The following is a 13,438-nucleotide window of genomic DNA, read 5'->3' as shown; positions in this document are numbered from 1 at the left end:
CGTTCACCAAGGGTGGCCACCAGGTCAGCAGAGTGAGTTGAGGGAGTCAGATTCACACATCTGTCTTAGAGGTTTTCATTTCCACCGCACTATCAGAATAACCAACAGGAATATGTGCCAGATTCGCTCTCAAGCACTTTGCATGAAGTAACTCCATTTCATCTTCACGACTGTCAGCTCAGTATTTTCATGTTCACCACTTTAGATTTGAAGGAATTATGGCCCAAAAAGGTTAAATAACTTGTCCAAGACCACACAGCTAGTAAGTAGCAGAGCCAAGATCTGAGTGACCGTGGCTCTGGAGTCTTTACCTTACACTCTATACTAAAGTGTCTCCCCAACACAGCACAAAGAACACCAGGTTTGGAGACAGAAGACATGGAGTTGAGTTCTTCAAAAAATTCAGCTTTTCTAAGGCTCAGTTGTAGGATTAAAGGAGACGATATCATTTAAATATATACCTACCAATAAAGTGTTCTACAAATATAAAGGAACATTAATATTTATAAGCCTTGTAAAACTCATTCTCAACTTATATGCCATTTGTTTTACTATAATCTTGAAAAGTATATTACTATCATCTTCAGATGGTACATTCTATGTTATTTTCCTTTCTTTCTTTTTTAATTGAAAAGACTGGAACTTTTTGAAGATTTTTCTTTGAAGGACAAAATAATCATTTTTCTAAGAGTGGAAATATTGACAATTTTTCAAAAGATCATTTTCTAGACCTATTAAAAATTGACTCTCTCACACTTAGCTAGATAAACAATAGAATTATTTCTTCAAATTTGGTTGCTGTATCAGTTTTCCATTGTTGCCATAACAAATTATCACAAACTCAGTGGCTTAAAACAACACATATTTATTATCTTTAGTTCTTTAGTTAGATAGGAGGAAAAAGTTCAAGACATCTATTGTATAACATGGTGACCATAGTCACCATATCAACAAAGTGACTAAGCATTAACCAGGCATGTAATCACCTGTAATCACAGGGACTGGGGAAACTGAGGCAGGAGGAGCCAAGTTCAAGGTCAGCCTCAGCCACTTAGCAAGACCCTAAGCAACTTACCAAAACCCTGTTTTAAAATAAAAAATAGAAAGGGCTGGGGATGTATTTCAGTGGTAGAGTACTAGACTCAATCTCCAAAGGAAAAAAGAAGAAAAAAAGTATTGTATTCTTAAAAATTGCTAAGAGAATGGATTTTAAGTATTCACACCACAAAAAAAATAAGCATGTGAGATAATATGCCTATGTTCATTAGTTGAATTTAGCTATTCCATATTGTATATATTTTTCAAAACATAATATTATATACAATAAATATAGACAATCTCTATTTGTCAATTTAAAGATTAAATCATTTTTAAATGATTTTTTAAAAGAAGTCTGACACAAGTCTCATTGCCATAAAATCAAAATGTCAGCAGTGTTGCATTCCTTTCTGGAATTCTCTAAGGCAGAATCTATTTCCTTGTCTTTAGTTTCTAGAGGCCACCTACATTTCTTGGCTAATGGCCCCTTCCTCCATCTTCATAGCTAACAATATAGCATGCCTCTGACACTTTTTTTTTTGAACTGATGCTTTATCAGAAGCATTTTTTATTGGTGCATTATAGTTGTACATAATGGTGGAATTTTTTATATATTAATACATGCACATAATATAACTATATAATTTGACCAATACCACTCTCATTCCACATTCCCCCTCCACTCTTCCTACCTACCCACAGATCTGACCCTTCTGCTATTATCATATCTCTTTCTGAGCATAGCCAGGAAAGGTTCTTTTTCTCAAAGACTCAGGAGATTAGATCAGGCCTTCCTAGATACTCTAGGATGATATCATCCCAAAATCCTTGATCTTGATCATATTTGCAAAGGTTTGGATTTGTTTTTTTCATTTGTTTGTTTTGTTTTTGTTGTTTATCTAGGTTTGGGAGTTTTGTTTTTTGTTGTTTTTGTTTTGGGGCTTTTTGTGGGTTCTTTTTTGTTTTGTGTTGTGTTTGCCATATAACCCATTCCCAGGCTCTGAGGGTTAGAATGTAGCATCTTTGGGAGAACTGCCTTCCATAATTGTGAATGTTAGGGAAAAAAAAAAAAAAACTCAACCTGTGATATTAAAAAGGCTTACCAAAGAACAAAAGTTTAAGAATGATGTCAGTGCTGCCTTCTGAAAACCTCTAAGTCAGAAGAGCTATTAAGACACAGAGGAGATAAAGTCCAGCCAATGTGATTTCAAATAAACAAATAAAAAAAGCCTGACAACAGTGGGCGAGGGATGGGAATGACACATCCATACCAAAACCAAGGGACAGCCTGAAAACAGCCCAGAACAAGGCCAGGAAATATACTCATCACTCTTTTGGGAATGAAGAGCCTCCTTTCTGATCATAGTTTATCATGTTTTTTTGGAAAACTTACAGTCATATGTCATCATCTTAGACATCAAAAAAAAAAAAAAAAGACCTTTTTACCCAAATTTTAAAAAACAACTCTACTATTTTTTAAAGATAAATTAAACAAATGAAAGAAGTCAACTCTCCCAAGCATTGGTTTTGTATCATTTGGGTGGCAACATGGATTATCTAAACGGTGTTGAAAAAGTATTGTCAGGGCACAGGTGGTGAAGGTTTCCATGTGCTCAATATTAGGAGCAGAAGGAATCCACAAGCCACAGAGACTGAGTGCTGAGATCAGGAGCACACTTTAGTAGCTTGCATACTTCCCCATGTTATTACATTTTTCAAAAAGCCCAAGGGTGTTAGGTGCCATGAGGGTTGTCTGGCAGATATACTCAGGAAGAGTAACCACAACATCAGCGAGTCTCATTCCAGCCTATTTTATCATTTCCATAAAATTATGCCATCTTATACAATCATCAGGACTTCTAAGCCACCAAGAAACTGTGAACTGACAAGAACTAGCTTTTCGGAATAGCCCCCAAAACAGAACAAATTTAATTATTCTGAGGCCTGCTTTTTAGGAGAGATTAACTTTGCTTTTAAAAATCTGTGTCCTCAAAGCACATGTATGACTCACAGTTAGATGCGTATATTTCCATTTAGAGGACTTATTAGGTAGGGAGACAGGAACAAGGTCTAAATGTCAGGGAAAAAGTTACCAATGAACTAAGCAAGGGATCAGGGCCACCTGCATGTGTGAGGCCCTTGGTTCAATCCCCAGCACCACCCCTACCGTAACCCTTGCCTTCCCTCCCCGCCACCAAAAAAAAAAAAAACTGCCTTTGTGTGAGTTCCTATTTTTGTAAGTTCAAAGAGCAAATATGGCAAAGTTTCTGTCCTTCAGGAGTTATGTTCTACTGAGGGAACATGAGTAGGGAGGGGGAGATAAAAACAGCCCTTTTTTATCTGCAGTTTTCTCTTCTAAAAATATGTGGGCATTAGACTAGATTGTAATGTTTCTCCTAACTCCTGGTGTTCCAAGAGAGAAGAGAGAAAACTTGGAAGGCTTAGCAGTGGTTATTTTGGTTGATATAAAAGAATTTTTTTTTGGTTGTTTACCATTGCCTTCTGATAGTTTTCTATAATGAACACGCATTACACATGAAATGGAAAAATGTTTAAGAAAAACAGTGGGGAAATTTTCCTTTCCATCCTGGGTGTTGGTTCCTGAAGGTGTCATTCCACCGTCAGTAATGAGAGCTGTCAGTGGAAACTCCCTCATCCCTCCAGGGACTTGCTTATGATTACCTTTGCCTAATAAGGCTTCAGGGAAAATGCTCAGAGAGTCTTTCAGCCCTTTTCTTGTTACCTCTGTGTGGCCTCTTCTCTTTTCTTTGCACACTTGAAGGAAGCCCTTTCCTACCTAGGAATGTTCAGTCATCCCTCTCTGTCTTCCTCTCAGTCTCTATCTCTGTCTCTCTCTCAAACACAAGCACATGTATGATCACAGTTAGGTGCTTATTTTTCCATTTAAAGGACTTAGTAGTTAGGGGACGGGAACGAGGTCTAGATCTTAGCATGCTGACTTCTCCCCCGTCACAACATCTGGACTGAAATGTTACTTGCACAGAGGCCTTACCTGAGCAGTTTCACAACTTCATTCCTATTTATCACTCATTGTATCATTCTCCATATTTGCTATCAGATCTCTGCTCCTTTCTTCCACTTCTAATTCGTATGTATTTAGTTTCTTTACAAGCTTCTTATTCCCCCAACAAGTCTGAAGTCCATCCTGAGGATAGAGAAAGGTTTTTCTGAACACTGCTGCACCTCTGGGACTCAACAATACCTAATGCTTTTTAGGCACTCAATTAATATTGGTTGGTAAGTGGGAAAATGAACGAATAGCATGGCTTCTTTGTCCTCTCCTTGGTCAAGTTCTATTCCCATTCAGTCGTGGGCAGCAGCCAAGCCCTCTGCCAACTCAAAAAGTCAATTGTTAAATTTTCAGGGACTTTACAAGCTGGTTGTTAAGCCATTTGTGGCTTGAAATCAGCTCTGGTGAGCATACTTATACCACAGAAATCTGCAAATTGCTAAGTCAAGACTATTTTTTCCAAAGAGCTGGTTTACCAGCACACCACTTCTCTCATCTTCAAAATTCAACTGTAAATATTCATACAGCATGGTAAAAAGCATACCCCATAGGTTACTTAAAAATCTTTCAATAAAAATTTGCTTGAAGTTTTTAAAAAAATACCAAATACATGCTATACAATTATTTATCTGTTGAAAATACATGGTCCTTTTATAAGTTAAATTACGATCTGTGTCTCTGGTCATTTAAAGTTTTTGTGTCTGTTTTTCAGATCCTTATGTGAAGATTCATCTGATGCAGAATGGCAAGAGGCTGAAGAAGAAAAAGACAACAATTAAAAAGAACACACTTAACCCCTACTACAATGAGTCTTTCAGCTTTGAAGTACCTTTTGAGCAAATCCAGGTAAATGTCAGACATAATTTTGTTCCCCCATTCAATTTCATTTCTTCAGACCACACAAATGATACACACTGTTATCAGTGTCCGTGTCATGCTTTGAACTTCCATTCCTATTGCCCTGCACATCTGATGCTTGAGCCGCAGCAAGAGGCATATGACAAAATACACAGCACAGAACGTCAGCCAAAAACAGCTGTCCTTCTGCTCAACAGAAGCAAGGTTAAAAAAAAAAAAAGAAAAGAAAAGAAAATCAGCAGAACAACTTGGCTAACTCAAAAAGTTCATCCATGAAGTTTAAAAGTCAAGAGAAAATGAGTTTTCAGTCTTTATTCTCCAGCCATAAAAAGAAACTCTTCCTATGACATCTTTAGAACAAAAAAAGCAGAGATAAGAAGAAATTTTGAGTGATGCTAAATATGCAGTAACTTGAATTCTTATTAAAAGATAATTAACAAGAGAAAAAAATAGGCTAAGTTGTATCTTAGCTGTTTAAATTTGGCTTCCTATGACTGATTTGGAATAGATACATATTTTTGTAACAAAGGAGACTTAATTGTTTAAACAATTATGGTAGAAAGTAGCCAAAAGATCTTATAGTTAATGTATACAAATAAGATGCTATTTGTAGCCACAATGATAATATACAATACTTTTATTTAGGTATTTCAAAAAATACTTAAATTTTCTTGCCCCATTTTCACATCTATCAAAGGTCACATTCAATAGTTGTGGCCTATCTTGCTAGTCTTTAATGGGTATCAGGAAGTCAAACTGCATAAAACAACACTATTTTTTACATTTTATTAAATAATTGATGTGGTTCTATGTTTGCAGTGGTATTAACAGTGGTACTAATTGAGGAATGTTATTTAATTTCAACTTATTGAGAAGGAAATTTCAACAGCTACCTGTGATTAGTAGAGCAGTTTTTATTTATTTATCCATAACTTAAAGGAGAAGAACAAACACAAATAAATAGAACATGGAAACTTCTAAATATTCAGAATAACAAAAATCAGCAAATCTTCATTTACTTTTAATCTTTTCCTAAAATATATCATCTTATGAATGAAATACATTTTCATTCAATGAAGAAAGCTACTACAATAGCTCAATTTATTGTATGTTATGTGCCTAGGTCCAAGTTAAGCACTCCATAGATAATCTCATCTTTATGATAACCTTACACATATGAATACTGTCCTAATTGTATCAACAAGCAAACTGAGGCTTAGAATTTCCTCTCATATATAAATATAGGGATAATAACAAAATTTATGTCAAAGCAAGATTATGCATATAAAAGCACTTGGAACAATCTAGCACATAGGAATACTCTCAAGAATTTTCATCATTGTTACTATTCTGCATTAATGTCATCTCTTTTTCAAATTAACATTGTCTTAAAAAAGGGATTTAACAATAAGATTAAGTATATAAATCATCACTGTCCCACAGAACTCTCTGTGATGATGGAAATGTTTTATGACCCATGCTGCCCAATATGGTGGCCAACAACTGTTAACTTAGTCACTAATTGAGGAATGTTATTTAATTTCAACTTATTGAGAAGGAAATTTCAAAAGCTACCTGTGGTTAATAAAGCAGTTTTATTTATTTATTTATTTACTTACTTACTTACTTTAGTATTCATTTTTTAGTTGTAGTTGGACACAATATCTTTATTTATTTATTTATTTATTTAATGTGGTGCTGACGATCAAACCCAGAGCCTTGCACATGCTAGGCAAGTGCTCTACCACTGAGCCACAATCCCAGCCCTATTTTTTTTATTTTTTAAGGAAGGTAAACAATCAGCAAAAGTTTATTGACAATTGACCACAATAGAAGACTCCCAAAAGTTCTTTTTAACTGACATAGTGTTATTATCCAAAGAGAAAGTAGGGCAGTTTTAAATGACCAAAAATAAGAACTAACCCCAGCATCCTCAAATCAGTTCATGTACTTACATAAGCTTTCTCATACACATTTTTCACATGGAGGCAAATTATGCATAATTATTTACTTTCAACAGTTTTCATATAAATAAATGACATCACAAGGGACACTGGTTCTTAGTAGCCTGGACCTGTAAACCCACACTGCTTTGAATCCACTGGCAACCCGCTAAGATATCAATTTTCTTGAGGAATTTATTTTGCAGTATTTGTTCAGTGAATTCTTTTGCATTCCAAGACCTTATTCCTATGGAAACTAACACCTTGTGGCATTTTATTTTTTAATTCCACAAAACAAGACAAAGCAGGTCACTGAGATGAAAACTCCTCTTGTAAACTCTTCTCCTTTATCATTCTGTACTTTAAAAATAAATTTCAACTGCAAATCTCAGCAAATACAAATATATTGAAATTGAAGCATATTAAAAACAAGACATATTTGGGGTTTTTGAGGTAACATTTTAAAGCAAAGAGGGGGAGCCTGAGCCCAATGGAGACTGCATCAGGCATGGAAAGAAGGAAATCTCTTCTGAGGGCATCTCTCCTTTCCTCCTCCTTGGGCCAGTTGCTCTTTCCTCATCTTTGCATTTCCCTAGAGAAAATAATTGAATCTTTCATATGATAAAGAGTGTTTTAGGTTTTCCTGATCCGGGGGGTATAAAATTATCTCTCTGTATCCTGTCTTTCTCAATCCTTCTGAAATATATTATGAGAAAAAGCATAATGTGCTAATTTCCAAAATCATTTAAAATGTTACCCTCACCTTCCACCATAAAAAAGAAAAATAAACTGCATTATTTTATAATTATAATAAATTATAATTCAAGGCTATAATAAACCAAGACCATCAGAAGGATATTTTGTCTTCAGTGCCACTAACCAATTTATTACTCAATGGAATAATCGGGACTTACTGCAAACTCTGAAAACTCTTTGTGCATAACATCCCCCACCACACTCTCTGAAATACGATTACATCCTGATGAACTTTCTTGGGACAAGTTCAGAGAATCGATAGCCAACAAATACCACCTTGTCCTTGGCTTCAGTACCAGCAGTAGATAGTAATTTTCTCAACAATAGAATCACTGCAAGGCAGCACAAGGAACACTGTCTCCTTTATTGCCAGTGGGTTGCATTTTACATTCTGAATTCCACTTTCAGAGTGATTGTTTTCTCTGTTCAGAAGATGTACGACAGTGTCATCTCTCAGTACATTGGGACAATAATTCAGTCTTCACTGTACAAAGTCCACAAAGGGCTATTACTCTGCTGGATCTTCATCTGGGCCTGGTGTTTATAATTACATTTTCTGCTCAGTTAGACTCTGACCACAAAATGTTATATGTTCTATTTTACTTTAAACTCTTCCTTTTTTCTTTACACTCAGTTTTTAGATAGGAGCCGTCACATATTTTGACTAAATAAATTCATTACTTAGAGAGCAGAACTGAAATGTGCTTTTAAAAAGTGTATCTTCTATACCATAATAATATGGGTTTGTTTTCATCAGTTCAGGCAGTCCAAAAAAACTAAATTTATCTTTACAATTTGATTAAATCATTGAGGTAAATCCTGTGTGGCCTGAAAGATAAGATCAATTTGATGTCAGTACACAGTAGTTACTTCATAACTGTTTATTGAGAGAATGTATGATAGAGAAAAAAAAACTTATTTTGTTACCATTTTTTAAAGACATTCACTATATTGTCACATTTTATGTTCATAATCATGATTAACTGATATTCTATATTAGTTTCACATAAAATACTAGCTATTCCTTCCTGAAAAGGGATAATAAACACATGGCTACTTGGAGAATTTTAATCAAATTAATAGCAACAGCAAAAATGTCCTATTGCTAATTCTGGAATTCTCACTGAAGAGATAGGGGATTCAGAGGCTGACGTGACATGGCTCATGTAGTTTACAGCCCAGGATCTGGAAAACAACTTACTCATTCCTTATGCAATCTTAGACAGGTTAGATAGCTTCTCTTGACATCCTTATCTGTATAATAGCAAGTCAACAGGATCTACCATGAGAAATAATTGAGTTCATATATATGAGATTCAAGATAATGCAACGCACATAATAAAAATGAACATTCAAATATTGAGATTATGGCCATGATGATGGTGGTGGTGGTGATGAGGTAGCAGAGGAAAAATAAATATTGGACTCAAGTTTTCATGTGCAGGTAGGTCATTTTCAGTCTCATCCTGGTGGTTGTAGATTGATTCTTCTTATTTTTGTTCCCTTAGATCTCAAAGAAGCATTGTAATAGGGCTGTTTCTCTAGAGCAAGTGATATATATTCATTTTGTGCCCTCTTTCAGAAAGTGCAAGTGGTGGTAACTGTTTTGGACTATGACAAGATTGGCAAGAACGATGCCATCGGCAAAGTCTTTGTGGGCTACAATAGCACTGGCGCGGAGCTGCGACACTGGTCAGACATGCTGGCCAACCCCAGGCGACCTATTGCCCAGTGGCACACCCTACAGGTGGAGGAGGAAGTCGATGCCATGCTGGCTGTCAAGAAGTAAAGGGAAGAAGAAGCCTTTCTGCATTTGCCCACATAGTGCTCTTTAGCCAGTATCTGTAAATACCTCAGTAATATGGGTCCTTTCATCTTTCCAGCCATGCATTCCTAACACAATTCAGTGGTACTTCAAATCCTGTTTTAATTTGCACAAATTTAAGTGTAGAGAGCCCCTGTGCCCTTCATCATACCACTGCCCTCCAAATCTACTCTTCTTTTAAGCAATATGATGTGTAGATAGAGCATGACGGAAATTATTTATTGTATCACACTGTTGTATATACCAGTATGCTAAAGATTTATTTCTAGTTTGTGTATTTGTATGTTGTGTTTCCTAATATGTGTATATCTAGATGTTTTTAATAAGATGTTCTATTTTAAACTATGTAAATTGACTGAGATATAGGAGAGCTGATAATATATTATATGGTAAATATAGTATCGTCTGCATTCCAGCAAAAATATCAACTTGTAAGGCACTAGTACAGTTAAACTGACATCTTAAAGGACAACTTAAACCTGAGCTTTCTATTGAGTCATTTGAGTACCAAGATACACTTCCACCACATATTCGGTGGGTGAATCCAATTTTGTAGAATTCCTTCACAGGCAAAATAGCATGATCTGAGCAGCATCCAGGCCGACCTCAAGGAAGCATAGCCACAAACCAGAATAGCATCTATCTGTACATTCTACAAAGCTAAAATCATGGCTTCACTCTTGTATTTGAGGAAGCAACAGAACAGGAGTCAATGAATTCACATTACTTCATGTAGAGTAATGACAGGATATGGTGTTCAGTGAGTATGCAAGGGCGTATGAGCGTGTGAGTGTATGTGTTTGTGTGCATGCGTGGAGCACACATTTGTTTGGGGATGGGTGGGGGAGGAGAAACTGAGGGGAAAAGTCAGCATTTCTGAAATATTGCCTATTTAAAAAGAAAAAAATAGCTCTCCATTATCACCTTTATACAAAATGTGCATCCTGTGAATTCTGTTCCAGATTTCACACCTATAATGATTCCAAAAGGTTTGCACATTAGACTTTGTAACAAAATATTTTATTATACAAAACCAGATTAGAAGGAATGCAGAATATTTTTAACACAGCAATCTGTGCTTATTACACAAAATTACTTTGTGGTAAACAGACAGTATTGTAATCCCATCAAAAGATAAAAAAAAAAAACTAATTAGCCATAGTTCTGAATGCACTTCAATTAAGCCAAAACAGACAGCTAGTGATCTTTTTATATGCTCTTTTTACTTAAATAAGTTTTAATTTGTCCTTTAAACAAAGGTGAAACAAAACCAAGAACAAGTTCTAGAAAACTGAAGCAACCTCTTATGTACACTAGATGCTTGATTTAGGAGGAGTTTTTAAATGTTTCAATGTTATTATGTAGTAATTGGCACTATTATGAAGCTATTAGTCATTCCATACGAGTCTTAAAGGACTGCTCTGTGTAACACTGTGACTGCCGTGTGTGCTTAGACACGTAGTTTCCTCAGTGGATAGCACTCAATTTATTCCGTAGTGATATTGTAACAATACTGCCATTCCCTTCTACTGCACTGCCCAAGGTGTGTGTAGCACAAACAGTTCTCATTACAAAGGACCAATTCAGAACTGAAAAGCTATGCATAGGACAAGAAGGACACATCAACTGCGGTGGAACACACAGCATTTTGTCAAGCACTGTGCAATATTCCATATTTTCCCCCACTATAGTAGACAGCCACTTGTGGACGGGCAGCCTTTTATCTATCCCATGCTGCTTCTAGTCTTTTCTCTTACTTGCTTCTGTGACCAGTTGAAACTTTGAGGTCATAGAAAACAGTGATGCTCTAAAGCCAGAGTTTATCTTCACACATACCAAAATCAAATGGAGGAGAACCAAGCATTGGTCTCATGTTCAGTCTTCAAGAGTATCACTCCATGTTTTGTAAAAAACTCAAGAGAATTCAAAAAGGGATGATGGTAGACTTTAAACATGGGGTTGGCTGTTTCTCAATAAAATAAGAATCCCTGTCATTTTTCTTTCCTCATCAAAGAAGAGGCAAGCCCTTTCACCTTTTAACCCATCACATCAAACTCTTAACTAATGAAACAGACACAAAGGATAAAAGAAGAATGACATCTCCTTCTGCTGATGGTTCATACTTCTTTAACACACACACACACACACACACACACACAATAGAAAATGCACAAGTCATAATGTAAGATCAAACATCAGTTTGAACACAATTCAAATGAGACTCATTCCAATTTAAAGGACCAAACCCTACCAAAGAGGGGGAGATGACTTTTAAAAATTCCTTAAATACCAGACACTGACATTTAACTTCACCGTCTTCAGCTTTGAGTTGTGCACAATGAAACAACACTTTAAAACAAGCAGGTTCAAGCTGCTGAGCAGACATTACTTCCCGCAAGAAAGTACTGGTAATGCATTCTCTTGCAACACTGCCAACAGGGGATTGTCACCGTAGAATTAGTTGGTACTATGTCATCTCTCATAAGTCGGTGACCAAACCTGCTTTATGACCAGGATTCATCTTTAGATAAGCCACATGTACCTTTCTGACAAAGCTGTGTAAAGTATTAGAATCTGATGCCATAGAAAGATCCTAGTTGCCTTTGTGTATATTTACTGCCTGCTTGAGTGTTTCTATGTGTGGGTTTTCTGTGTCTTGTAGAAATGTTGGGGTGTTTTCTTCTGCCATAAGGCTCGTGGCCCGCGAGCCCACTACTTTAGCTGTATTTTACCTTCATTTTTTGATGAGGTGGTTTAAATTTTGTTTCACTTTGTGTAGTGAATTCCACAGTAGTTTTCTGGTCGTTGTTAAAAATGACTTACCATATGACCTGGATATTCAATAAAAATGTTTTATTTCCTGTTGATGTTGCCGCCTTTCAACTCTTTTTCTTACCTGACTGGTGGTGAGTCAAGAACTGGTTGACTTTTGGGGATACTTGAAATCAGTAACAGCTATGGAAGCTTTCACTAAGTGCCAGCCAAAGTCAGTCACACCTGTGAGCAACTGCAGGGAAACAATGTCTTGGGACATCTGGCCATTACTATCCAGTTCTGTGGGCAGTTGTCCCTCTCAGCCTCTGCTTCTCTGTGCCTGTTTATGATCAAGGCACCTGGTAGGTATTTTTTGAGGTTTTCCACTTTTTCCAAAATGTGTCCTCCACAGATTTTTCCCCAGAGCTTAAGTCACACAGCTTCTCCAGAACGAAACTGAAAACAATTGTTTTGACCCCATTTTTGGAGGATAGTAGGACACATTAAATTCCATGCTTACTGCAATAGTTAGGAGAAACAAATAAACCCCTTTCCTACACAAACTTCAACATTTATCCAGGGCCTATTCTGTACAATGTTTATTCTGGATGCTGGAGCCTGGTCTTAGACTGACATGTGAACATACAATCACAATGCACTCCCATATGTACTTAAAAGGAAGGGCATTGGGCCCCCAAGAACTTTTATTAGACCAATCATAGTGCACACCATGCTATATCACCCTGATCCACTTCCGTGCTCATCCTGCAGATGCTAGAAGCATTACCGCTGACAGTAAGTCCCTCAACTGCTGAACACTGTCTCACCTGAGTGCACACCTCCTCCCTGGAGTAGTCCACATTCCATGACTGATTTGGAACTTCTCTGCAACACCAAAGGGTAGCATCAACTGCTTTTGCAACTGTGCTGCATCTCAATTTCTCCCTCTGCCCAGCTCCCCCATCCCTTTGCCAGTGTGGTTCCCAAGAGCCCTCCCCAATAAAACCCCTTCCTGTACAGCTCCATGCCAGAGTCTGTATCCTGGGGAATCCCACGCTACAACACAGTCTTTGGGGGACGAGATCTCATGAAGAATTTTCTGCAGAAGGTAACACAACAGAGGAAAGTACCAGAGGAACTGGTAGGAGTGGGCAAAACTTCTCTAAAATTTGTCATTTGACAAGTTTGTTTACAATAAGGTCTTTGATGGCTGTCTACATCATATTTCCTTCA

General features: G+C 36.7%; 1 protein-coding gene and 1 long non-coding RNA gene across 4 annotated transcripts in view; one reads left to right on the top strand and one right to left on the bottom strand.

The window, feature by feature from the left end:
• LOC131424982 (uncharacterized) overlaps positions 1-5,410 on the bottom strand; it is a 148,448-nt gene extending 143,038 nt beyond the window's left edge. Inside the window, exon 1 of the long non-coding RNA XR_009228706.1 lies at positions 4,052-5,410. This is a non-coding gene — a long non-coding RNA (uncharacterized LOC131424982). The remainder of the gene's footprint in view (positions 1-4,051) is intronic.
• Syt1 (synaptotagmin 1) overlaps positions 1-12,318 on the top strand; it is a 507,557-nt gene extending 495,239 nt beyond the window's left edge. For all 3 annotated transcript variants that reach the window (XM_046465103.2, XM_046465102.2, XM_058585775.1), the window contains 2 exons: positions 4,782-4,915; positions 9,209-12,318. In XM_046465103.2, coding sequence (XP_046321059.1) covers positions 4,782-4,915; positions 9,209-9,415 — 341 coding nt within the window. In that variant the 3' untranslated portion in view covers positions 9,416-12,318. The remainder of the gene's footprint in view (positions 1-4,781; positions 4,916-9,208) is intronic.
• Positions 12,319-13,438: the final 1,120 nt, after the last annotated feature.

Source organism: Marmota monax, unplaced genomic scaffold, assembly GCF_021218885.2.
Source record: "Marmota monax isolate L192 unplaced genomic scaffold, Marmota_monax_Labrador192_F-V1.1 WCK01_AAM20220418_F8-fsc00146, whole genome shotgun sequence".
NCBI lineage: Eukaryota > Metazoa > Chordata > Mammalia > Rodentia > Sciuridae > Marmota > Marmota monax.
The sequence above is the reverse complement of the archived record's forward strand: the minus strand, read 5'-3'. Positions and strand labels throughout refer to the sequence as shown.